A 26,609-nucleotide genomic window follows, 5' to 3' on the forward strand; every position below is an offset into this window, starting at 1 on the left:
TTTCTAAATGAATTTAATTTGTAGGAAAGAAATTATAATAAAGTACAGTGAAAAAATTTCCATATTTTAAAGCACAGGTTTTTTCTTACAAGCTTTTTAATTGTTTTTTTTGGTGACGGTTGAAACTATGAAGTTTAGTAGTACTAAACGGAAACAAAGTTTTATAAAATTAGATTGATGTATTTCATGTGAAAGGACTAGGACAGAGGAGACACCACTGTCTGCTTTTAGAAACATTGGTGCACACTCAGTATTTTACTAATACCTGAGACAAGATCGGAAGCAGGTTTAGTAAAGTTTGAAATTAGAATTATTGTCCATCTAATCTTTGATTGTAAAAGAGGAAATCCTAGCTTGAAGTCAGAAGATTCATGAGTTTGAATTCTTTCTCAGTAAGACAGTAAATCACTGCATTGTAAATCGCTGTACTTCAATATGAAAATCAATATGAAATGTCTTTGATTAAATACGAAATAGTCAGCTTTGTAATGCTGCCTTAACATACTTGTTGTTGTTGTTATTTATTTAGCAGGCACGTTTATCCAAAGCAACTTGCAGGAATTAAACAAAATATAAAAATAATAAATTACATTTTTTTAAAAATATTTCCAATAAGAAGGAAAAAGAAAAAGGAAAAAATAAGGATACAGAGAGAAATGACATATGAAAAGATAGCAGACATATAAAAGCAAATGAAGAATTATAAACAATTAAAATACACAACTAACTAATAAAACAACAACACAGAACAGCTCCAAAACAGCCAGTGTCCTTTCCCGAAGTCCTTACACGCTGCTGCTCACACCGGTAGAGAAGATGAATCCGTAGCAATCCTTAATCGGAGGCAGCAGAAACAGGGTTGTGATGGACGCAGATAAAAACAACAAAGTCCAGTGATGCGCTGTGACGCTCAGAGAACACTTGCAATGGTGGTGTTCTTGTTTGAATGAGAATTGAAACTAAACAAAACCAATTTTTTATGTAGACCACATTTTCACAGTTCAGGGAAACATCTTTATTGGAGAGTTAAGGCTACCTTATTTAATTAATACACATAACTTCAATTTCTTGTGTAATATAGCTATATTTCTTTTCTTTACAATACTTTTCATATTTCTTTCAGAATCAACTACACACCTTCAATGATGTATGTAATAATGAATCGCTAGTGTCGGACACAGAAACGTAAGTTTTATTATAACAGAAATGAATTGTTAGGGTGCTATTGTAAAATAATTCAATGAGTGATTTATTGGAGAACTACTGTTTCTCAGATATATTTTAGAACATTTTATAGTAAACTGTTCCAAGGAATATTTCTTAAAGCAATTAATATTCTTCCTTTGGGAAAAGCAATTTGAATTTAACTGCATAAATTGATTTTTTTTTTGTAGAAAAGTGTTCATACTATACATTTGTATTTATTGCAAACTGATTTACATTATAGATCAATTGCAAAGGAGCTTGCAGATTGGCTAATCAATAACAATGTTGTTGAGCATATCTTTGGACCAAATTTGCACATTGAGGTAAGTGTCCACATATTGGCATTTTTCAATTAAAATGAACTATTCTGTGGCCACAATTGTTTTTACCTCCACTTATTTCAGAAACTGTTAATGATACAGTGCATGCTTCATACAGTGTATACCACTTTGCAATTGCAACTTGTGTTAAAAAAAAAATGCTGTTCTTTCAGATCATTAAACAATGCCAAGTTATCCTGAATTTTCTCGCTGCTGAAGGGAGGCTTAGCACTCAACACGTAGACTGCATTTGGGCAGCAGCTCAGGTAATTATCAAACTGAAACTAAATACTGTAATATATGAAATGTATTTTTGTAGAGTACAGTTGGTGCAGCTCAAAGGTGCAGAGCTTTTTGGAAGTTAAAAATAGTAGAAATGACTGTCCACTATGAACTCAAATGCAAAAATAAGATATTCTTGTAGAGATTGAACAATTGTTGAGAAAAAAACTTATTTGTATATGCAACTAAAGTTTGCAAAGTTTCTATAACTGTTGTTTTTCCAGTTGAAACACTGTAGTCGATACATCCACGATTTATTTCCGTCGTTGATCAAGAACTTGGACCCTGTGCCACTTCGTCACCTCCTTAATCTTGTGTCAGCACTTCACCCTAGTGCACATACTGAGCAGGTATGTACTTGTACATTTGGAAGTGGTGCAGAGAGTCAAAATAAGTAATCTTATCTTACAATTAATAATTAACATTTTCTGACAAAGAAAATGTGGGATATGATCAATCATTTGGTTTGGACAAAATGATTGATCATATCCCACATGAATCAGTCTTAATAAACATGTTCTGTTTTCTTTATTAATAATAAAAATAAGTTTGTATTCATAATCTTTGGCAAGACTCTTGTATTTGGAGCAACGGCTCCATTCATTTGTATCCTACTTGGTTAAGACAGTAGTGCAATGCTTCCAAAGTACTGCCACTGGCAGTTTAGTGATCTTGGTATCACCTAACTTGATTTAATGCAGATCTTTTCAGAGATAATTTCATGTTGCTGTGTTCACAGACCTTGTATTTGGCTTCAATGCTTATTAAAGCCCTTTGGAACAATGCACTGGCTGCCAAGGCTCAGCTGTCCAAGCAGAGCTCTTTTGCTTCTCTGCTGAATACAAACCTCCCCATGGGAAATAAAAAAGGTTAGTATAATTCCAAGTGTGCGTCAGAAATTTAAGTTTGCTGTTTCTAAATGTGTATTCCATTCACTGTGTAAGTTTAGACGATCACCCAGAGAGAGTTGTAAATTCCTTTGTCTTTCCATTTTGCGATCACATGATGGCATCATTGGCAGTTGGAAAGCATTATTAAAAAGTAGCTTTAGGCATGGGATATTTAACCAGTTTTAACTTGGTTCTGAAAAGTAATTCTTTCAAAAATGAAGTCATTATAACCAGGGATCCTAGGAATCGGTTTGCTGCGGAATAACGTGGAAAAACACAGATTGTTTTGGTTGTTTATAACCAAATCAATACACTTAACATATATATCATCAACACAGGCAATTTTGCTTTAAATTTAGCAAACGTACTTGTTTACTAAAACCGCATGAACGATACACACTCACGTCACATTCATGCTGAAACGTAGCTGCAGTTTACTTCAGTGCGTTTTTACTACTCAAGATGCCAAACGATAAAAATCACCCCTAAAGATTGGGTCAATGAGTTTGGCAATAACTATCCAGGTGACAAAGACTAACTCGAGATAAACTAATATAAATACTGTTTTTTTGGTTTTTATTAGTACACAGACGTGTTAGTAATAAAATGATACGTTTGTTTAGATTATTGATTGATGGCACTCTGGTGAGCTTGTAACTTCTTTTGAATTTGAAAGTGTACCAGTAAATACTTCCTGTAAAAACTAGCCTTTTATTTGAATTGCAGAGTAACGTAGATCGGAGAATTTTGTTTTTTCTTATTGCGGAAAACTGGGATCCCTGATTATAACTTGAGACTCAGAGTGCAGAGCGAGTCATGGAAGTGTGGTTTGAATCCGGCTTGCACCAGTTTGCTAGCCTTGGCTGGGGGCCCACAGGGGTTGCTGCATTGGCCTTTGTGCTCCAGCAGGGTTTGAGGGGATTATCAGCTGGGGGACAGTTTATTTTACCCCACTTCGGTAACTACTACTTTTTAGGATAAAGAAACGATAGTCGGTCCCTCTTGATTGGTTACTGGGTTGCAGCTTTGAGATGAAATTTAAATTGTGTAGAAAAACAGGGTTTAAATTTTAAAATGCAGCTAGTGCCTCTGTTCCCAGTATTTTAATTTGTAAAGAATATATCCACTTTTACTTCTGCTACTCCAGAATAGCTCTGAAATAAAAAAAATAAAAAAATAAATGACTTGCGCATGTTTTTCTGCTGGTGCAAGCAGTCTGGAATTAGCATCTGGCTCTGTTTCTCACTTTCTCTGCCTTCATTTAGGCTCCCCTGCTGCTAGCCCTGAGAGTAGTGATAACAGTGACACCCATCACAGCGGCGGCAGTGACATTGAAATGGATGAGCAGATCATGAACCGAGCGAAACGTGTGCAGCAGAGGCTTTCTGACACAGAGGTATGATGCTGGTATTCAAAGTAATGCTCAAATGGCTTAATAAGCCAGTATAGAAATTCTTTGTTTCTCTATGTACCCGTATTAACATTATGAAAGCCAGAACATTTGTGTGTATTCTTGAAACTAAAGTGTTGTAAATGTGTGCTTGACACAGACTTCTAGAAACCCTAGGTTGTAAGGCAGTGGTGGAAAACTTGTGTAAAAACAGTTCCAGGAAGTGTGGAGTGTAAAAATGCTTACTTTACAGTTATTTTGGCCTAGTTACAGACATGTTGTAAATATCTTAGCCCCAGCTGGTTGAATTTATTGTGTGCTGTTAGAATATCAATTGACAAAAAAGGATGGCAGTCTATGATGCAGTCTTTTTGTAAAAATGTTTATAAACCATTTCATCTGCTATGACATACCCATTGGATTATACTACTAGGTATGCTTTGTTTTTGTTCACTAAAACATTTCTAGTTTAGTTTTTCTTTGCTTTTCAGGTTTTACCATAAGCAAGCTAACTTTTGGAAAACATTTAAATTAATGTATAGACATTTACTGAATCAATACACTTTGTTTACATATTGGTATTTCTTTTATTTTCATCATGTTTGTAGTATAAATTAGATTTCTAATGACACGTCACAATCTGTATCCTGTGACCTGTATCTATATATACTACACTTTTTTTTTCTTTCTCTCCAGGAATCCATGCAGGGCAGCTCGGACGAGACTGCTAACAGTGGGGAAGATGCCAGTAGTGGTCCAGGTAGCAGCAGCGGGCGTAGCGATGGCTCCAGCAACGAAGTGAATTCGAGCCACGCCAGCCAATCAGCCGGCAGCCCAGGGAGTGAGGTCCACTCCGAGGACATGGCCGACAGTGAGGCCCTGAAAGAAGAAGAGGAGGAGGAGGAAGAGGAAGAGATAGAGGTAGAGAGGGGACGTAGCCCTCAGAAAGAGTCCAGGAACCCTGAGCTCAGGAAGAGGAAATTGGAATCCCACGCAATCCCAATTTGTCTTGGGGAGCCTCAGGGTGCCACAGACAGGTCAGGGACTAACAGTGGTACAGGCAAGGACCTTCCATTTAATCCTGAGGCTGTGTCCTCAGTGGACAGTAGGATGCGACTGCTGGATGCCAGCTCGCACCCAGAAGACCCCGACCATGATATGGCTGAGGAAATTAGCTCGACTCAGTTATCACAAGGCTCCCAAGACCCTTGCATTTCACGGCCTGGTGACTTCCTGGGCGAGGCGATTGGCAACGAATTGTTTAACTGCAGGCGTTTTATTGGTCCACAGCATCACCACCACCACCCTCACCACCATCATCCTCACCACCATGCGCACGAGGGGTATGTGTCTGCTGTAGTTCTGCATCTAAACTGCAAGGTTTTATGTAAGCTCTTGTTTTGCACAAATTAGTTCAGCTGGAGTGTCTTCAGGCTAGTTTATTCTATTAGAGCAGAAGAAAAGAATAGATAACTACATAAGAGATCCTGTCTTCAAATCACAATTCTCCCAGCTTGTTTGTCTGTGACCCTGCTTGACAGTTAATTTAACAAGGTTGTAGGCAGTCCAAAGGGAATATGTGAATCCTTTTTCTTTTTTAAATGTACCGGTATGTATTCAATTAAAGGTGGGATATTTGATGCCTTTTAATATGAACTGAGAAAAGGACAGTGAGGGAGGAATTCATTATTGATTTTTAAATGCATGAAAATCCATTTCATTGCAGACACATTGACGACATGCTGAGTGCTGATGATGTGAGTTGCAGTAGCTCCCAAGTCAGTGCAAAGTCTGAGAAGAACATGGCTGATTTTGATGGGGAGGAGTCGGGCTGTGAGGAGGAACTGGTACAAATCAATTCCCACGCAGAGCTGACATCTCACCTCCAACACCTGCCTAATTTAGCATCAATCTACCATGAGCACCTTAGTCAAGGTAAGATAAAAAGCTAATTGTTACTGTGGCAGGGCAGCTACCTCTAGGGGTGCTGGCAGGGCATCTGTCTCTAGGGGCAAATAACAGGTTTAAACAAAACACTAATCACTTGACTGGGCATTTACCTTCACCTTAAAACAGATATCACAATACAGGTCAAAAACACTTGCCAAACTCCCCACCCAAACAAAGATTTCTCCTCCCTTGTATACAGGTGGTCATTCTCCAATTAGCACTCAATTACCTAATTGGAGAATGGCCACACCTGTGATTGTTGGCAGGGACAGATTTAACCCCATCCCTGCCAATGGGATTTTTATGCATCCCTGGAATGCGAGCTTGCCCTTAAGTTCATGTCTATTTGAGATAGTCTTCATATTACCAGCATATGGTTAAAATTCCAAACCGAACAATACCGGCAAAAGATAAAACCGAAACAAAAACTAAACTGATTTTTTTTTTTTTGTACAATGAAAAAGCATTGGCAGTCTCGGCACTAAACCTGCAGCATTTTCTAGAGCTCATCGCACACTTTGCTGCATGTAGACGGTTCTTATTAACATCCGTTTATTATTTCAATATGGCAACATAAATCAGAAGTTATGACAAGACTTACCTGATTGATTTTGACTGCCATCAATAGGGATAACCATGGCTTCATATTTGTTCTGGGTGTTCAGGTTTGTAGATGAAAGTTGCTGGTGCTAGTACTAGCAGGCATATGCAAAAAATTGTCACGTCTGTTAAATTTACTGTTTGTTTAGACCTAATAAATTAATTATTATTAAAGAAAGTATTGAAAGAAAATAAAATGTTAGTTGAGCAGGTAAATTTATTTAAGGTAGCTTAATTTACTGTGCATGTATTGAAATTAGTTTAATTTGTCTGATTACTGCATTATATAGTGAATTCAAGTAACATTATAGTAACAGGCTATAGTAAACCAGCATACTAAACGAAAACTCTGGGGGACTGACACTGGGCCTAAGTTCTAGTGCTAGTTTTATGCTGACATAAATCTAGATGGCATCTTAAATTTAGAAGTGTTTCTGCATCAGAAACTGTTTTAAAGTGCTGGCAAACATGTAAGACCCCATTCACACTTGAGATTTAAGGCAGCCGATGGCACATAAACAGACTTAGGGCAGCCTTTTTGTATCAACACAAGACCAATTTGGTTATGTAGCTCAGTAGACCCTCCCATGTGTGCGAAAGGTAAATAGAAAGGTGAATGCTCAGCTAGCCAAGACGGAAGTGGATCAATATTGAATGCTAATTAATTATTTATATAAATTTTAATATAAAAATATTAAATTAAAAAAAATTCTAGCGGGTTAATGTTCAGGTTGTTTCTTTCACATATGAGTTGCAGTGCATTCATAATTAAGCTAAAGTAAAAGCTTTCCTTTGCTGATAAATTAATCCTGTTTTACAAACCATTATATACAGCTGTAATAATTACTATTTTCACACAATTATTGTTTTGAGATTCAGCTTTTATTACGGAGCTCCCCTAAATTAGAAAGATGCAGTGTATTAATGCTTGTGACAGAGTAGCCATCTGCCGTGTGGATGCGTGCATTCACTGCTGAGTGACAGGCAGGAGAGCGAGACGGAGGTTGAAGTTGATACGCTTTGCAGATGAACAGGATTTATTTACTTCTCAACACGCCGAACAGCTCACGTGACACTACCAGCAATGGCATCGCACGGAGCACATACAACAGTGTTTGAAAACATTGGTAGGATCTACAGTCTCTGAACAAATCTTTGTTCACTAATAAACTAACGTTGCTGAGAATGATCATGGCGGATAAATGGTTAGGTGGATATGCGACGGGCGGATACGCAACGGATTACTGTACTGTAAATAGGATTACTCTCACGTGACATTACTGGACTGTTACTAAAACAGTTTAATATTTGTTATTGTAATGCCAGCAATAAGATAATGAGACTGAACTACAGTGTTAGTGGAAGGCTGTAAATATGATTCTCTCAACAGTGCTGGACATTTGGTTTCTGGACTGCTGTAATATAATTAAGTTTTCCTGCTTATTTTAATGCCAGCAATGATGCCAAGTGATGTTTATAAACGTTATGACATGTTTGAAGCGTCTTCAGGTGCTTTACTTACTATTACAGCAAAGAGAGTCTGATTTGAAATTTTAATACTAATATATATATATATATATATATATATATATATATATATATATATATATATATATATATATATAAGGCATTATATTTTGCAAAAGTTGCTTTGCAGTTGAGTTCATATCTGTATGTATGATTTGATTTTCTGTCAGCTTTAATTGTGCTAGTCATCCAGGTTTAAGGAGAGAAGTTTGTTTTCGAGGGATGTTTATTTCAAATCTGGACATACACGATATTGACTTATTTTGTACATGGCTGTGTTCTATTTTCTGGTATCCTAATAGTAATTAATGTTATATGTACTTCCACTTTACAACAAGTGATCATTTTTCCACATGTCAATTTTGCTTCATGTTTGCAAACCATTCTATCAGAGATGCCATTCCCCTTAGCCCATGGTTGTTCACAAAAACACCCATGTGTATTAAAATCAGAGTTTTGGCAAAAACTGTTTCCTTGATTTTCCTGAAAGCAGTCTGGAGCAAAAAAAGTTCTGGCACATGTTACAAAGACATTTTTAGCATTGGGCATGGTCATACAAGTTCATACCACCTTTCTTTATAATAGAATTAAAAAGGGAAGGGGAAGAAAAGGAACTGATATTGTGAATGTTTCTGTCTTTTCAATGGTTCGTAATGTTTTCATTTTCCACAGGACCAGCAGTTCATAAACACCAGTATACTGGCAATGCAATCACTGACATCAACTTGGATAATGTCTGTAAAAAAGGGAACACTCTCCTTTGGGACTTGGTTCAGGATGAAGATGCGGTAAGTTTATTTACACAATTTATAGAAAGTGGTTTAAACTATAGTGTGTGTGTGTGGTTCTGGGTGTAATATGTGTGTTTAAATCAAATGAAAAGGCTTTTTTTTTTGTAAACCTGTAAGCTACCTGCAGTAACTGAATGACAGTGTGAACGAAATGAATGACTAAACAGTTTGTCACAAAATGTAAATGTAAAGTTATAGTGGGGCTTTCATTGTGTGTGTGTGTGTGTCTGTCTCCTATCCATCTGTCTATCTGTCTATATTAGTGCTGGGACAAACACAGGATTTTCGTGTTCGGATATTCAGTCATAATTTAAATATTCTTTCAGATATTCGTTCATTTTCAAAAAGTAATAAAAGCCATATTGCTCAGAACGCAGGCAGGGGGGCATGGCCCCTGTGTGTGTGCCTTAATTTTACAATATGTAACATGTTAAAGTAGAAAAATATCCCATGAATAAAGAATATGTTGTGTAGGGCTTAGGACTTACTTTACCCCAGTGAATTAACTACAAAACAGGATGCCAAATAACAGTTAAAGTTCTACACAAATCACTACACAATTTTATATATATATATATATATATATATATATATATATATATATATATATATATATAATGTGTGTGTGTAATTCTTATTTTTGTTCTTATTTTGATTTCTATTTTTAAATGCCACCATAGATTTAAAAGAATGTCATAATGAGACTTTTTTTTTTAATTTGTATCGAATAGATCCATTTATCGGAAGGCTTGATCAACGAAGCTGAAAAGCTGCTATGTTCCCTGGTCTGCTGGTTCACTGACAGACAGATTCGAATGAGATTCATTGAAGGCTGCTTAGAAAACTTATCTAACCATCGGTAAGCTGGCGTAACAACTTGGCAAGCTCAGTAAAAGTTTAAATTGTAGCCCCTGGCATTAATGCGAGTACAGTCATTCAGGGTGATTGCTTAAAACAGTACTTGTATTTGGCTCTCAATTCTAATTCTTCTCAGAATAATAGTATTTTGGGGCTCCCGAGTGGCACATCCAGTAAAGGCGCTCCGCGTGGAGTGCAGGATGCGCTCTATAGTCTGGACGTCGCGAATTCGAGTCCAGGCTATTCCACAGCCGGCCGTGGACGGGAGCTCCCAGGGGGCGGCGCACAATTGGCCGAGCATCGCCCGGGGGGAGGGAGGGTTAGGTCGGCCAGGGTGTCCTCAGCTCACCGCGCACCAGTGACCCCTGTAGTCTGGCCGGGTGCCTGCGGGCTTGCCTGTAAGCTGCCCGAGAGCTGCATTGTCCTCTGATGCTGTAGCTCTTGAGTGGCTGCATGGTGAGTCCGCAGTGTGAAAAAAAGTTGCTGGCTGATGGCACATGCTTCGGAGGACAGTGTGTGTTCGTCTTCGCCCCCCCGAATCAGCGCAGGGGTGGTAGCGGTGAGCTGAGCTTAAAAAATAATTGGCCATTCTAAATTGGGAGAAAATAATAATTGGCAACGACTAAATTTATTTAAAAAATAGTATTTTATTTTCAAGTCGCAATTCCTGTACTGAAGTTTGAGTTTTGAAGTCGTTATTGTTTCAACGGCCTCCAATAAGTAACTGTGTGTGCCTTGGTGTACAGTCTCCTGTTGCTGTTGAAATGTTCTCCCTGGAATAGTTTATTTATTTGGTGACCTTTTATGATTCACATGTTATAGAAAAAAATGCTTTTTTTTTCAGGTCAGTGGTGGTTTCTCTCCGTCTCCTTCCTAAGCTATTTGGTACATTTCAACAATTTGGAAGCAGTTACGACACACACTGGATAACAATGTAAGTTGTTTCTTCAGTTTCCTGAAATAAGTACCTGAATGTAAGCATTTGTACATGCCAATAGTAACTATTTGCTTGCCTTATTTTCCTCTCAATTCTACAGGTGGGCTGAGAAGGAGTTACACATGATGAAACTTTTTTTTGAAAACCTTCTACACTACATTCAAGAAGTAAAGGAGGAGCTACACAAATTTGCACTGTAAGTTTGCATGCATTTATTTCTTTCTTCATAATCTGAATAAAACCCACCAGGATACATGGATTGTATTTTTATTCTGATTTTTTTTTTTGCATTAATTATTTCTATGTGATGTTTTGATAGGTTTCAGCATAAGGTCACTATTTATTTATTTTATTTATTTTTAAATATTTTTTTCTTCTGTTGAATAATTGAGATAATCATCAGATTATTGCCACAGCACTGTCATGTAACCTTCACAAATCACCCAAAGAAGCTCATCAGATCATTTTAATGCAGTTAGCATTTCCAAGAAAGTGGGTAACTTGCTTATACTGCAGTCATGAGGTGAATAACATGTTTAAAATGAAGTGTAAAATGTTTAAATTAAGTGTTAATCTCTAGATTATAGTTGAGGTAAATTTAACATATCAATTTGTAATTGCACTTTAAATGATCTGTACAAGCCATAACATTCTACTGAGATTAGCTTGGACTATAATCCTGGTTTTCGATGCACTAGTTATAATATACAGTTTTGATGTTAAATTAGCATGGGGTTTTGTACTGTGAAACATGCATACATTTTTTTTTTTTTACTTCAAACAGTTTCATTAGAGTTACCATTCCACTTATATTATGACCTGGATTTTATTATTACTTTATTACTGTACATTTTGAAATGCAAAGAAATTCAAGTTCATATGCATTGTTTTTATATACCTTGAATGTTCATTGCTACTAAACCAAATGTTTCTGTTTTTCCCTTCCCTGCATATAGGTATGGTCACAGTGCAGAAGTACAGGTGCGCTTGCAGTTCCTGACCTGTGTTTTTTCCACACTTGGCTCGCCAGACCACTTCAGTGAGTTTTATACATTTGTTCTTTTAATACTTGTTTTAAATGACCATGCAAAAAACCCATAGCTTTGTATTGGTTTGCACAGTGCACCAAAATGTGAGTAGGTGTTCCAGCAGGTTCAGGCATCTAATTGGGTGCCCAACTAATGTCCTGATGGTTCTTGATCAAAACAGCCTGGGTCCAGAACCATTTTTTTTTTTCTCTGCTTCATTCTGAAGGCCCTGCTAGTAGATTTTTATTTGTGTCATATTTGTGCATACAAAATTAGAAAAATGGGCTGTTGTGAAATAAAGAATAGAAAATGGATCACAGATTTCCTTTAATCAGACTGGTCATGGGGTCCCTAATCTCCAGGAAAGGACCTTTGAATATTATCTTTCAAGCTGTTTCATCTGTGTTCCAAATCAATCCACCAGAAAATATGTAAATACAGTATTAAAGTATGTAATTAACTTTTTTTCTGCTTGATGAAAGAACAAGTTACTGAACAAACAGCACAATCAACATTAACACATGTCGGCTACTGGATGTTTTTAATTACTAAAACTTGTACTTTTACTTTCGCGCATATATTTTGGGACCCAATGGTAACTTATTAAAATACGCAAACCTGCACTAAACTGATTTATTTTTTTTAAATGTTTTTTTTAAGTTATTATTTAAGCGATTGATAATACCCACAGTGCAACATCGTCCACTGATGGTAATTTTAAAGCTTGGTACAGCACACAACCCAGAGAATAACAAACTCGAGAAAATAATGAGGCTCCAGACTGACTAAACGTTGTTGCATATGCGACCAACTTTCTTTTGGCAGCTGTCTTTAGATTTAGTCGCCAGAGGCACCTGTAATCCCAAAACTACTGACTCGCCCTTTAAAAACGGTGTCAGTATTTATGAGTACACTAGGACGTCGGTATTAAATAAAAATACATACATACAAAAAAAAAGCCTGCTTATCACATGTTTAAAACTGAGGTGCGAGAAGGACGGTAACAATGTGATCGACTACAAATGACTGGATGCCCAGAGGTGTTGTATTAACACCAACAGGAAATTTAAATATGACAGGAGTGACGGTGATCAAGCGTGTCTGAGTACTGTCGTGTAAAAATGTACCTTTAAAATGAACAGTTGCTTTCAAGAAATGTAGAATAAGAACAACGAAAAAGAGCTTAATTGCCACGGCAGTGGGATACAGCTTTTAGTCTGTTTTAATGAAATGAGACTGTAACCTAACAAGCTGATGATGTTAATTTAAGACTACTAGAAAAGGTATGTTCACTGCATAAATCATTGCACAATAACAAAACATTTGTTTTTCAGATGCTATTTCTATGCAATCGTCTGAACTTCATATTAATTTGTGACCATTATGTTAAAAGCTGAGGTCCTTTTTCATTTCTGCACTTGAATTGTGTTTATTACCCTTTTTGCAGGGCTCAGTTTGGAACAGGTGGATATTTTGTGGCACTGTTTAGTGGAAGATTCCGAGTGCTATGATGATGCTTTACATTGGTTTCTGAACCAAGTCCGCAGTAAGGACCAGCATGCAATGGGAATGGAAACATACAAGCATCTTTTCTTGGAAAAGGTAAGATCTCAATATTGAAGTGGGGAGGGGAAGCAGTTGCATATAAACAGATTTGAAACTTTTTTTTAATTTAATTTTTTTAAATTTTTTTATTCTTTACTCCCTTTAGATGCCTCAACTGAAACCTGAAATCATCAGCATGACTGGCCTAAACCTGTTCCAGCATTTATGTAACTTAGCCCGTCTGGCTACTAGTGCTTATGACAGTGGCTCGAACTGTGAGGTAAGGATTGAGGTTATCCAGTTTTGTGTTTTGCGCATATTTTCTTTTGCGTAGATCACAATGCATAAATGAAAAGATACGTGTTTCGTATCATGTTTGCTGTAAACGTTTATTGTGATTCACTGTAATTGTTATAAGAAATTGCAGTGAATGATTTTAATTTAGATGTTAGCTTGCTCAGCTTGTGAACGGAACAGCTCCTTTACCTTGTGCTTATTTGTTATAGTATACAAAATATTGTGTTTTTTCCCCATCCAATAGCTGTGTGGTATGGACCAACTCTGGGGCATTGCTTTGAGAGCTCAGTCAGCTGATGTCAGTCGAGCGGCCATTCAGTATATCAACTCCTATTATATAAATGGTAAGCATTACTTACCACTAGCTCTTATCAAGCAGTGGTGTTGATTGTGGCCATATTCTTTATATGCAAACTGATCTTGTGGGATTATTATCAAAGAATCCTGCTTTTATCGATCTGATCTTGCAGGTTTATTTGTTGTTATAATGTGTTAACTTGTAATTTTTATTGCATAATAACAGCCTACACAATTAACAATCTAGGGTCCAGTTTTCAAAGACGAGGTATATTTTAGTTTTTTTTGGTTTTGTTTTTGTCTTTTTTGTTTTTTGGTTGCAGTTGGCTTGACCTGTAAATCCACCAAGATGAGTAGGTGACTTTCTTTACAGTTAAAAATATGTATATTTGTTAAAAGACAGGTTTATCAGTTTAGAAAAGTCTGTGGTCCCTGAAAATATGGAAACATTATGTTACAAGCTGTAATTGTCTGGTCTTAACTATTTTCAGGGAAAACTGGTCTTGAGAAGGAACAAGAATTTATCAGCAAGTGTATGGAGAGTCTGATGATGGCATCGGGAAATCTTGAAAAGGACCCTCATTCCAGCCTAACAATCATTGAGAGGGGACTCTTAATGCTAAAAACTCATTTGGAAGCATTCAGGAGGCGGTAAGATGTTCTTCATACAAAGTGTCCTAGTGTCTGTTGAGGTATACAAGACACTTGCTGTACCAAACAGCGTTTATCAAAATATTAAATCTAATAACAAAAACAAAAAAAAAATCCAATTTTGGGGGTGGGGTGGGGTATATATATCGTGGAAAACTGTAAAATGATTTTGTACGTACGTAATTTTTTTTCCCCTTCTGTTGAACTGTAACTTGATTGAGACCATAGGCGCCTAACCCATAGGGCACTGGGGAGGCAAACCTATATATTTTGCCCCTCTACTTCTTTTTATCTCTGTGTATACATGCTATTATTCTGACATTGATAAAACATATAAAAAATTAAAATGAAATAAATAAATAAATAAAACGCTTCCTACACAAACATTGGTTTGACCCATAGTCGGCACTGCAATATTTACAGCAGCTAACATTAGCAGTGGTGTGCTAACGATGCTGGGCAGTTTGTGGAGATTACAAAAATGATTATATAATTAAATATAGGCTAGGTAGTTGTTAGTTTTAGTTTGTTGTTGTTGTCTTTCAATTAAATCATATGCATTACAAAAAAGAACCAGACGTTAGCAGGTTCATGTTGCTGCGGGACCATGAACGGGTTTAAGTTCAACACCAACTTTTAAATAAAATTGTTATTAAGCACTAGTAATAATTTGAAGCAGTGGTATTTCAAAATTTAAAAAGGTGTCATTGTTCTTTTATTGAAATACATTTTCAGCTTTCATATTGAAGCTTTTTGTGTACTACTCATTCAATCAAACCAAGTAGGAATTTGCTTGCCTTGTTTAAGATGTTTTTCAGGTCAAGTACGCGCTTATTTGTGTATTATAAAAACGACAAAGTTGCAGTCTTTTTACAGCCAGTGTTATCTTACCTTAAAGGCACGTACCTGAAATTGTAAGGTAATTAAAATATTTGTGCTTATATTACTCTCCCCATCATTCTGCACACTGTCAGCCATTGTTAAAGATATAAAATAATGTACCCAATCTGAAGAAAGTGCAAAACATGTGTTAATATTTAAAGTAAAAAATATAAATATTTTAAAACTAGCAAGAAATGACTTGGTTACAGTAGTTACATTATTGTTTTAAGTTATTTTATTATGGCCAAACTTTGCCCTGTAACTCAGTGGACCTTATTTAGAAGCAAGCACAAAGGCAAAGATGCAGTTTCTTAGAGGATTTCTTAGACCATTTTAGTGGTATAAAACAAGAAACAACTCCTTGACTGGTCCTTAATAGTAAACCAGTGCTTCTGACATGGCAAATATTTTGAACTGCCTAACTTAGGGAATACTTGCCTCAAAAGAAGAGTACTTGCTTATCATTGTTTGTTTAACACTTTCCTTTAATAAACTGTGTGTGGGAATTCTAGGTGTAGCACTGTTCAGAGATGCCTTTGGTATTGGTTGTGCTATTTGGTGTTGCTTACATATATTTGTAATTAATGCATGAGCAGAAAGTATATATTGAACAGTTTATGCTGAAACACCTGCCCAATTTTGTTGCTTTGCAATTACTTAAGCTGTACTCACAACAGCAAGGTTTGCTTGGTTTCTTAGTGTCTTTTAATTGTAAAAAGAAAAAAATATATATATTTGCCTGTCTATGCTCCGCAGTTAGTCCTTCAGTTTCCACCCTACTTTAATAAAGTTAGGCGCCTATGATTGAGACACACACAATTCTTGGACTTGCTTCTGCTGACATAGATTAGATTAAAACACTGAATTGTTGTACTGCTTTTAGAATGAAACACTCACCTACAGGTACCAAAACTGACTCTGTTACTGAATAAGGAAGTTTACTGGTCCAGAGTTTATATATACACGGTGTCCTTAAAGTCCTTGAAATTTGTATCTGAAAAACTGTATGAACCCTGTATTTACTATATCTGATTGAGTTAAGCAGAGATTGTATATGATTTTTGCAGCTGAGGTTTTATAAAATGTATATTATGTGAATTGGGCATGCATGTAAAAGATTTGAGTAACATTTCAAAAACTATGTTTGTTAACTAGCCTCATGTGTGATTTATCAGGTTGATCCATCTGGTAAAATTACAAGTTGTAAAGAAGTAATTTATTTTTCTACAAAGTCAAGTTCAAATTTGGTTCTGGAAGTGGTCCAAAATGGCTCAGAATGCATCTGTGAGCATATACAACCCTAGAGCTCCGAGGAGCCTATGCGGCCCCCAGACCCCCGGCCAAAAGATTTCTTTCAAAGAAATCCTTCAGTCAAAATGATCATTGGCCACTTTCACCCATGAAAATATAATTCCTCAAAATGGAGTTGAATAGCTGAGCCCACTAAGAATCTGTTGTGACACACATCTCCCCAACTTAGGCAAGACAGAACGATGAATGAGAAATATCCCGTATTTGTTTGTTCACAGATTTATAATACAGTCAGCACTCGGATATCCGTTACCCAGATACATGTCAGTTGCATTTTACCACCCTTGTATTGAGAATAAAATCAATCCCCATTATTATTTATTTATTTATCTATTTATTTATTTATTTATTTATATATCACACAGTCTAACCACTATAACGAACCCCATTTTTTAATGATCCAAGCAACAATGGAAGTTAGCCCTATTAGAAAGATCACTTTTACAAAATCTACCTGGATAAAACGATCTCGGTAGTGACTGACACTGAACGTTCTCCAGTGTGAGTGTGTTATTCTCTCAGTGAAAACAAAGACCTTGGTAGGCTAATTTTTCATTTCTTTACTGTTTTCTTTTAAATATACAGTTTAAATGTTGATCAATGTGAAGTTGTCTTGAAAGAACTTTTCATACCGGAAATTGCCAGACCCTATTATAGTGAACACCCTGATATAACAAACATTTCTCCAGGTCCCAGGGGGGTTCGTTATAATGAAGTTAGCCTGTATATATATTGTAACAGAGCCGCACTCACTCACGTTAGTTTGCTCTTTAAAAATGATACCCAGCACACCGAAATAGAGGTTTTAAGCGCTGATGCGCACTTTTAATAACACACAAATAAACAAAAGCCTAACTTCTTACATAAAAACAAGAACCTCACTAAATACAGGACAGCTAAGCTGTTTACCTGCCAAAACAACCACACACAAGCAAACTAAACTTTGCAGTACAGCGTTGCAAGGGACACAGTGTACTTACTTTTGTGACTGCTCGGAAACAGAGCACGTAGCTTTCTGCTTCCTTCTGCTTGGCAGTCTTGAGCAGACTGACTGCTGTCTTTTTATACAGGAATAGGCAGCTGGCACCGATTTGCAATAAGTGCCAATTGCCAGACAGTTTTTGTGCATTTTCATTTGCAAGTGAACTGACATTAGGGCTTTATCGAGCACTATATTCTGCAATTTTGAATACTGACTTTGGATACTGTTATAATTCTGGAAACTGGTCTTGCTTTTTTAATCTTTTGCTAAATTGCATTGCCTTTTCTGCGTTTTACGCAGTTCTGTGCATTGGTAACATTTTGATTTAATTTTGCTGTTAGGTTGTTAATGGGGAATTTTACATACTGCTACAATACATACTGGATATAAAAGTATGTACTGTATTAGTCCACATGTCCACAGTCTTCTCTTTTGGCAAGTGATATTTTCAGAATCCTATCGTTTTGAACTAAAATACTACTTGTGTTGAAAATCTAGTACTGTACCAACAAAATAAACTACACTACAGTCTAAATGGAAGCCTAATTATTTTAAAAATGTAATTTCAGCTATGTATTTTTGACATTTGTATCTTTTTTGTGTTCCCTGAAAAAAAGAATAAGGGTTGGAACAGGCAAAAATGAAATAATCAGATATGCAGCACGCTCATTTAACTGTCAGTGAAGTCAACATTTTTATAGGAACGGATATGTGAGTGCTGACTGTAATATATACTGGTTTTTTTTTGTGTGTGTGTAATGGCTAACCTAATAATTTGTTTCAACTGGACTTTTTCATTACGTTATACCCTTACTGAAACAGAAGAGGCAGCTTTAAAGAAATACATAAATACATTGTTGGTTGGAAGGCATGTCATGTCCACATTTGTATACTATTTATTTATTTATTTATTTATTTTTTATTTCCAGGTTTGCTTATCATCTGAGACAGTGGCAGATTGACGGAAAAGGAATCAGCAGCCACCTGAAGGCTCTCAGTGACAAGCAGTCTTTACCCCTGAGGATTGTGTGCCAACCAGCTGGTCTCCCTGACAAAGTAACTAACTACAGTAAAATCCTAATACCTGTCATTTATCTACATTTTTATATAAAGCATTGCTCGTGTATTTGGGGGTTTTATTCATGCAACCATTTCAATAGTCCCCAGGGCAAAGGAGATGTCTGTGTTTCACACTACAGTTTTACAATTTGAGGGATGAAAAAAGGTATCTGTACATTGACAACATCTTTCCCAGCTGTTTATTCTTTAACAACTGGAAAATATTATTCTTTGACAAGTTATTGACGTATGTGATCCAATGAAACATTGCAGGTTGTACAAAAGTTTGCCACCAGTAGAATGCAAAATCTTGTGTAAATATTATTGTACACGATCCGCTGCAGTAATTATTGTAGATTTTTTTTTTTTTTTTTTTTTTTTTAATTCATTTTGGACACTTGCAAAATGTTCACTCGCTTACCAATATTAGTTGATCTCCTAGGATACTAAACCCGCCCCGGATGCCCAGATCTACCAATCAGTGAGGAGAGCCCAGAGTGGTTATTGGCGGCTGTTAATGCAAATCTAAGTGGTTATGCAAAGTCATATAAAGTTTTGATTTAAAATATGACAGCAAAAAGTGAAATGCATCTCCTGCAGCCGTGGCACACTGGAAGGGACTGCTGCTTTCGCTAGCAGAAGCTGGGCCACGTAATTCATAAGTTGTAACCAACAGCAAATTTAAAAAACAAAACAACAAAAAAAAAGATAGAATTATTTCCATGTGAATAGGCCATAATGTTAATGTAGTTTTTAAACCTTGTTTTTTTTTATCCTTTGGACAGTGGGGTTGATTTTCTTTTTCTTTTTTTTTTATTACTTTACCGTTATGTTTTACACTGGAAATTTGTCAGATTTTACACAAAACGAGGCAAAGGCTAGTGACGGCAGGACTATGAAAATTGCAGAGTGCTATATTTAAATGACAATGTATTTATCAAACATGTCTTAAAACATCGGAATTTGTTTGAATGAGTTTTTTATACCGTGCTCTATAAAAAGAGGACTTAATGTTACTTTTAACTCTAATGATCAACTCCCCGGTAATGTTGTTGAAGCTGACACCCTGGGATCCTTCAAGAAGCTGCTTGATGAGATTCTGGGATCAATAAGCTACTAACAACTAAACGAGCAAGATGGGCTGAATGGCCTCCTCTCGTTTGTAAACTTTCTTATGTTCTTATGATCGATAATCGTCATTAGAATTTGCACGATAATCGATGTCAACGTCAGGGTTCAATTTACAACACTAATATACATATGATAGAGTTTTATGATGCTGACATCTCTAATCCCCAATGTTTGACTTGTGTGTTTTTATGTTTTGTTTTTTCTTCTACAAAAGAAAATATCTAGAAAATAAACACTTCCTTTTTAATTTGCAGATGACTATAGAGATGTATCCAAGTGATCAGGTGGCGGACCTGAGAGCCGAAGTTACCCATTGGTATGAGAACTTGCAAAAGGAGCAAATGAACCAGCAAGCCCAACTTCAGGAGTTTGGGCAAAGTAGCCGCCAAGGAGACTTTCCTGGTGCGTTTAACCTTAAGAAATGAGTCTGAATTCTCTATCTATGGCAGTATTCTATTAATCAATCCAAGGGAAAAAACAGCAACTTTTTTTTCATTGTTTCAGGTGGCCTGATGGGACCTGTGAGAATGATTTCCTCTGGACATGAGCTGACCACTGATTATGATGAAAAAACACTGCATGAACTGGGATTTAAAGATATGCAGGTGACTATTTTAGTAACCTGAAAGCATTTTTTTACTTTGATTTTTATTATAACCCTTTATTCGTATAATTTTGCAGATGGTCTTTGTTTCCTTGGGTGCACCAAGAAGGGAGCGGAAAGGAGAGGGGGTTCAGCTGCCAGCCTCCTGCCTGCCTCCTCCTCAGAAAGATAACATTCCAATGCTGTTACTGCTACAAGAACCCCACCTCACCACACTGTTTGACCTGCTGGAGATGCTTGCCTCCTTTAAACCCCCTTTTGGAGAGAGATCTGTGGAGGACACTGAGGTATGACACATTTTGAGGTTTTTACGCTGGCTTATATTGTCTAATGCTTTGTACGTGAGATGTGGATCACCCCCTAATTTTTATATATATATATATATATATATATATATATATATATATATATATATATATATATAAATGCAAATGTAGCTGACATTTTGGTCCGCAATAAACATAAATCGATCATAGGCACATTTAAGGACATTAAAACCTATTGTATATTTTGCCGAAAACATAACAAAATAAAATATGTAGGAGACAGCATTATATAAAGGAATACTGAATCACCTATCAAACATAAATAAAAGAACCAATACTTCAACACTTTACAAAAAAGTAATATAATGTGAATGACTGACCTACTATTTGTAGTTTTGGAAGAAATAAAATTAGACAATGTACATTTACAGAAGAATAAAGGAAAATAAATGGATAAATAAATTCAAGAACATGGTGCCTGGAGGCTTAAATAAAAAGGAATAGTAGATTGTTACATTAACTATGTAGTAAATGACATCACAAACACATTAATAGATTTAAATAGAAATGTGAGTGTGTTTACCATGGCATCAAAAGCCTACAAGTACCTCCGCTGTTTGTTTTCAAACACACTTTCCCTTGACAAAGGTATGTTAAACATACCGAAACGTGTATATATACAGTAGAACCTCGGTGTCACGAACACCACCGTGGGAATGGAGGTTGTTCAGAAGTCTGAAATGTCCATAACTCTCTTAATGCGTTTGCAGTGGTTAATAAATGTGGACACCTGCTATCTACACCCTCAATCTGGCAAATACAAGGATACAGCACAGTAATGCAATATTCATATTGTTGTGGTTCTAAAGTCTTTAAAACAGTACTATAAAATGGAAACAGACAATTTTAAGTTACCACTGAAATTGTAACTCTAGTAAAAACACAGATTTAAACATCCAGGAAAACATGGGTTAACGTAGTGCTGCTTGTTTTATTTTAAACAAAATGCATTCATGCAGCTTGCTCAGTCATTCAGCCTCATTTTGGCATGGAAAACAAACTGCTTTGTTTAGAACTAACATGTTCCTAGTAAAATTGTCTGTACTTGCTTTGAAATCTGCCTTTCTGGATGCATTTGTTGGTACAGTAATTTTGCTTTCTCCATGACCAGCACGGCGCTTGGAGAATTGCCTAGCTGCTTGCATTGCATGCATGGTTGAGTGATTTGCATACTTCCGGTTGAGTGGGGTGTTTGGTCAGTTCGTGACTCTGGGGTTCTACTTTTATATATAATAGTCTTCCCCCCTCATGTACTGCTTCAACAAATTCAGCAGTACATGAAAGGTACTGCTAAGGTTGTAAAATCTATTTTCTAACCCTTAATTAGATTCAGTACACCTTCTCCTTATCATTTTAGTTTTAAATTTGCATTTTAAGATTCAACACTATAAGGCTCTCCTCCGTGTTGGTCTGCAATATCTGAAGTGTCATCCAGAATACTAAGATGGTTAAGCATAGGGAAATGGCTTTTTAATAACTTTTCGGTAAAGCTTTTATTAAAGACTGAATGGTTATAACTTTTCTAAATACAATAGAGGTAAGTCAGTGTTTTACAGCCTTGCAGTAGTTGATGTTAATCATGTGTTTTCAGTGTCAGTGTGCTATTGCATTCTTTAATTGATACCTTCATTGATTTGTGTTTATCCACAGAGTGCTCGATGTGAGGAGTTGCACCTCAATGCTGAAAACCTGTCCAGGCGTGTCTGGGAGTTGCTGATGTTGCTTCCTACATGTCCCAACATGTTACAGGCTTTTCAAAATATCTCTGAGGAGGTTAGTCAGTTTTTTTTTTTATTTAAATTTTTAGAAATGTTCTCATGCTCAGTTACACATTTTAAAACATCTTCAGTTTAACATGTAGCAAAAAAAAAAAAAAAGATTTTATTTTAACCTAACCACACCATTATACAATAGTGACAACGGCTGAAAGAATCATAGGGGGTCAGTTTTAATGATAATACTGCTGCTCTAAAATGTATAAATCTGTTTTTTTTTATCTGGAATTTTACTGTATTCTTTAATGTAGTAAATTGTAATAAGTGCGTCCAAGTCACCCCAGGGGGAAAAGACCAGCCGGATTACACCAATACGGAGTTAAGAGCAGTGATCTATATCTGCCAGTGATGAGATCATTAAAATAAACCTCTTAGGATTGGAGTAGTAGCTCGTTTTCACTACTTCCCACCTAATTGGACAACCACCCTGTCTTTCTCAGAAAAGTTTGAGATGTAGTCAGTGTGCGAGCTGGAAAACAGTTGCATTTCCTGAATAGCTGGCATCCCAGCCAAGGCTTGAACTCTCAGCACTGGAATGCAGAGTAAAAACACTGACGAACCAGTCAGCTATAAACTATTAGTAAATATAGAACCTGACATCACCCCAGTTAGAATTCATTATGCCTTGACTAGAAAGTTTGGTACTTTTGTCTGTTGCCTGTTTTTCTGTGGTGTATGTATTTCATTATTTTAGTTTTAAAGAAGCACACAAAATAGGTAATCGGTTGTATTTTGGGGTAATGTTGTAATGTGACTGGGTTTTTTCATTGAAGCATTGTGAAACCTGGGCATTGTATAACTTGTCACCTTTCAATTTATTGTTTCTGATCACCTGGGGCCCGTTTCATCAAGGTCCTGCGATTGCGTTGTGGTTGTGATGAGGTTGCAAGGACACAGAGGTCGGCGCTGCTTGCGTTTTCATAAAGCTCTTCAAGTGCCGTCGCTTGCAATCACTGCTTTGCGATCTGCGCGCAAAAAAATCAGTAACTTTTTAATCCACTTTAAAGCCCAGTGACCGATTTTAGGTTAATTGCACAATGGCAGGGGTGCAAAGGAAAACCTTTTTTTTTTTTCAAAGAAGAAATTGATACAATTCTAGAAATGGTTGACCAACACAAATCTGTTCTATTTGGCAAGTTGTCTGGAAGTTTAATTAACGAAGACAAGAAAAAAAAAAAAGTGGCACATAATCACGGATGCAGTAAATGTTCCAGGGGTGGAGCAGAGAACGGTACCTCAAATAAGAAAAAAATGGATAGATCTAGTAAGTAGAACACAATTAAAAGGGAGATGAAAAAGACCTGAAATGAGGTGGAAAAAATTGTCTAAATGTAATTGGTTAAGTAGCTGTTGCTGGTACTGAGAGCAAAAAAAGAAAAGCCGATAGAAGCTGCCTTTAACCCAACGTAAAGTAAACACGTCTTTTGTTATCCATCAAGTAAGCAATAATGAAAATAGATAGTTAGAAGTTACACAACTTGTTAATAAAATGTATCATCATCATCATCATCATCATCATCATCATCATCATCAGCATCATCAGCATCATCAGCATCATCATCATCATCAGCATCATCATCAGCATCAGCAGCATCATCAGCATCATCAGCATCATCAGCATCATCGACAGCATCCAACACAGACATTTTTGCATATGAGATGACTTGAATGTTAACAGAATTAAAATATTTCCTGCATATACAGGTGCTCATTCACAGCAAGGGACAATATATATATATATATATATATATATATATAATCCCGATTTTAGATGTATCTGAAATGGAATTCTTAGATACCTTAGATAATACATTATTATTAATGTTGTTGTTATTATTATTATTATTATTATTATTATTATTATAATAATAATACTATTGAAACTCAATATTCAGCGTGCACAGTAAATCCAAGAAGGACTTCAGAGTTAACAATGAGCTGATTTCTGCGCATTAAAAGGTTTTTAATGGTTTAAATTATTTTTTTTGTTTTAAATATCTCTGTTAGGTTCAAACTGATTAATAAAAAATCAGTTTAGATTTGATATTAATTCTGAGTTTGTATGTGCATCAAGAGGATTAGTTTTGGCTAGTAGTATGAGCGCCATTGTATGTTCTATTCGGGTCTGTGATGAAAATTGCTACTTGCGGCTGCTGTCTGGCTGTCGCAGGTTTCTGGTGAAAATCGGTGCTTACGATTGCGAATTGTCGCAAGTGGCTATTGTGAAACGGGCCCCTGTTTTACTACAGTGATTTGAGTGGAACAGAGATTCTGGTATCCAAAAACTAGTACTGTCTTGTTTGATCAATGATGTCAATATTTCAGTTTGAATACTTCTCTCCTTTTGATTTATTATTCTTAAAGGGAAATGATGGACCTTGCTGGAAAGATCTGCTAAGAATAAAGAGCCCACATAAACTCCTGTATGCACTTGAAATAATTGAAGCTTTGGGCAAACCTAATAGGCGGATACGAAGAGAGTCCACGGTAATTAGCTTCTCGCAATGTATATATAGTTTTCCTTGAAGTGTTGACTTTATTAAATCATTGTTTGCTGAACCTTTTTCAAATTTTGTTCAGCTGTTTTGATCTAAACAAACAAATTCAATGACAAACATTTAGACTAAAATTATTTTTGAGTCTTCAAATATTTTATTGAAGTTTAGTATCTCCTTTGTTCAACACTAAGTGTGTAGTAGTTACAGATGATTTTTGTTTTAGGGAAGTTATAGTGACTTGTACCCTGACTCTGATGACTCAAGTGAAGATCAGATTGAAAACAGCAAAAACTCCTGGAGCTGTAAGGTGAGATGTTGTGGTGTTGTTGTGTTTTTTTTTTTTTTTTTTTTTTTTTTTTTTTTTTAACATGAAAGTCTTACGACTCACTTCATGGATTTGCTAAACTTCCTGGGGGACATATTAAAACTTAAGGAACATTACTGTTCAGGACATTGTTTTTAATTTCCCACCTGCTAACTTTTAATTGGATTGTCATTGTATTATATGCTAGCATATGATTGAATGTAAAGAATGTTAATGATAAAATAATTATATAGTAGTGGAAGGAAATTAACATATGCAATGACTAGGGCCCTGTGAAATTCACTGGAGAATTAGAACGACATGACTAACCTGCAGTTGAGTGCAAAACCTCAAGATGTCCGTGTAGCCACTCCAGCTAAACTGATCAAAAGAATAATTAGGTAATCAACCCATTAAATTCTGGCTAATTAGAAAACACCCCTTAATTACGAGGGACAGTTATTGCCATTCTAGAAACGGATGCGTTTAAAGAAAGCTTACCTTGAGACTTGCTGTTTTTGAACAAATAGATGCACCAACAAATTCAAAAAGCATTTCTTTCAGAGATTGCACGCAGCAATATCCACCTGGTGTGTATGACTTATCTTGAAAGCCGTAACATTAGAATTCATCAAACGTATATTAAAGTTGCAGAATTAATAAATAGATACAGAGCACTGGCATAAGAGTTGCACAGTACAGATGCCAGAATAAACAAACAGTGTGTTGTTAAAACTTTCCACAAAGTTTCTGAAGAATTGGCGAGTTACCACAACCCTGATTAATGCAGAATAAAAGCATGTTTTATTTAACCAGCTCACAAGTTTCTGAAGGCAGTAAGGATTCTAGACCCACAACATGTTTGTAGTTTGGATAAAGAACCCCTCCCGTTAGATTGTATTCCAGGGTTTAATGCTGACTGTAAATCAGAAATGGAGGGATATGAACTATATGCAAAAGAAAACGGCAGTGGAATTTCTTCGACTGAATTTGAGAAATACAGAACTATTTCCCAATTTAGCAAGAAAGGCTAAAATATATCTATCAATTGTTACCAATTCCATGGATGCTGAAAGAAGTGTTTCTTCATATGGACACATTTTCACAGAGCAACGTCAATCCATGAAAGAAGACCGTGTTAACCAACTGGCGATGCTTAAGTTGAATA

At 36.2% G+C, this 26,609-nt stretch overlaps 1 protein-coding gene across 4 annotated transcripts in view; it reads left to right on the top strand.

Moving 5' to 3' along the window:
* Nucleotides 1–26,609, top strand: part of LOC117402889 (ubiquitin carboxyl-terminal hydrolase 34) — a 76,344-nt gene that overhangs the window by 17,805 nt on the left and 31,930 nt on the right. For all 4 annotated transcript variants that reach the window (XM_059024454.1, XM_059024455.1, XM_034004490.3 and 1 more), the window contains 24 exons: nucleotides 1,124–1,185; nucleotides 1,448–1,529; nucleotides 1,700–1,792; nucleotides 2,033–2,158; nucleotides 2,548–2,677; nucleotides 3,964–4,094; nucleotides 4,785–5,431; nucleotides 5,815–6,023; nucleotides 8,838–8,953; nucleotides 9,688–9,815; nucleotides 10,659–10,748; nucleotides 10,852–10,947; nucleotides 11,708–11,790; nucleotides 13,227–13,381; nucleotides 13,491–13,604; nucleotides 13,866–13,965; nucleotides 14,410–14,569; nucleotides 18,674–18,800; nucleotides 20,189–20,336; nucleotides 20,439–20,539; nucleotides 20,616–20,825; nucleotides 22,515–22,637; nucleotides 25,004–25,126; nucleotides 25,361–25,444. In XM_059024454.1, the coding sequence (XP_058880437.1) occupies nucleotides 1,124–1,185; nucleotides 1,448–1,529; nucleotides 1,700–1,792; nucleotides 2,033–2,158; nucleotides 2,548–2,677; nucleotides 3,964–4,094; nucleotides 4,785–5,431; nucleotides 5,815–6,023; nucleotides 8,838–8,953; nucleotides 9,688–9,815; nucleotides 10,659–10,748; nucleotides 10,852–10,947; nucleotides 11,708–11,790; nucleotides 13,227–13,381; nucleotides 13,491–13,604; nucleotides 13,866–13,965; nucleotides 14,410–14,569; nucleotides 18,674–18,800; nucleotides 20,189–20,336; nucleotides 20,439–20,539; nucleotides 20,616–20,825; nucleotides 22,515–22,637; nucleotides 25,004–25,126; nucleotides 25,361–25,444 (3,438 nt within the window). The remainder of the gene's footprint in view (nucleotides 1–1,123; nucleotides 1,186–1,447; nucleotides 1,530–1,699; nucleotides 1,793–2,032; nucleotides 2,159–2,547; nucleotides 2,678–3,963; nucleotides 4,095–4,784; nucleotides 5,432–5,814; nucleotides 6,024–8,837; nucleotides 8,954–9,687; nucleotides 9,816–10,658; nucleotides 10,749–10,851; nucleotides 10,948–11,707; nucleotides 11,791–13,226; nucleotides 13,382–13,490; nucleotides 13,605–13,865; nucleotides 13,966–14,409; nucleotides 14,570–18,673; nucleotides 18,801–20,188; nucleotides 20,337–20,438; nucleotides 20,540–20,615; nucleotides 20,826–22,514; nucleotides 22,638–25,003; nucleotides 25,127–25,360; nucleotides 25,445–26,609) is intronic.

Source organism: Acipenser ruthenus, chromosome 5 (genome assembly GCF_902713425.1).
Source record: "Acipenser ruthenus chromosome 5, fAciRut3.2 maternal haplotype, whole genome shotgun sequence".
Lineage (NCBI taxonomy): Eukaryota > Metazoa > Chordata > Actinopteri > Acipenseriformes > Acipenseridae > Acipenser > Acipenser ruthenus.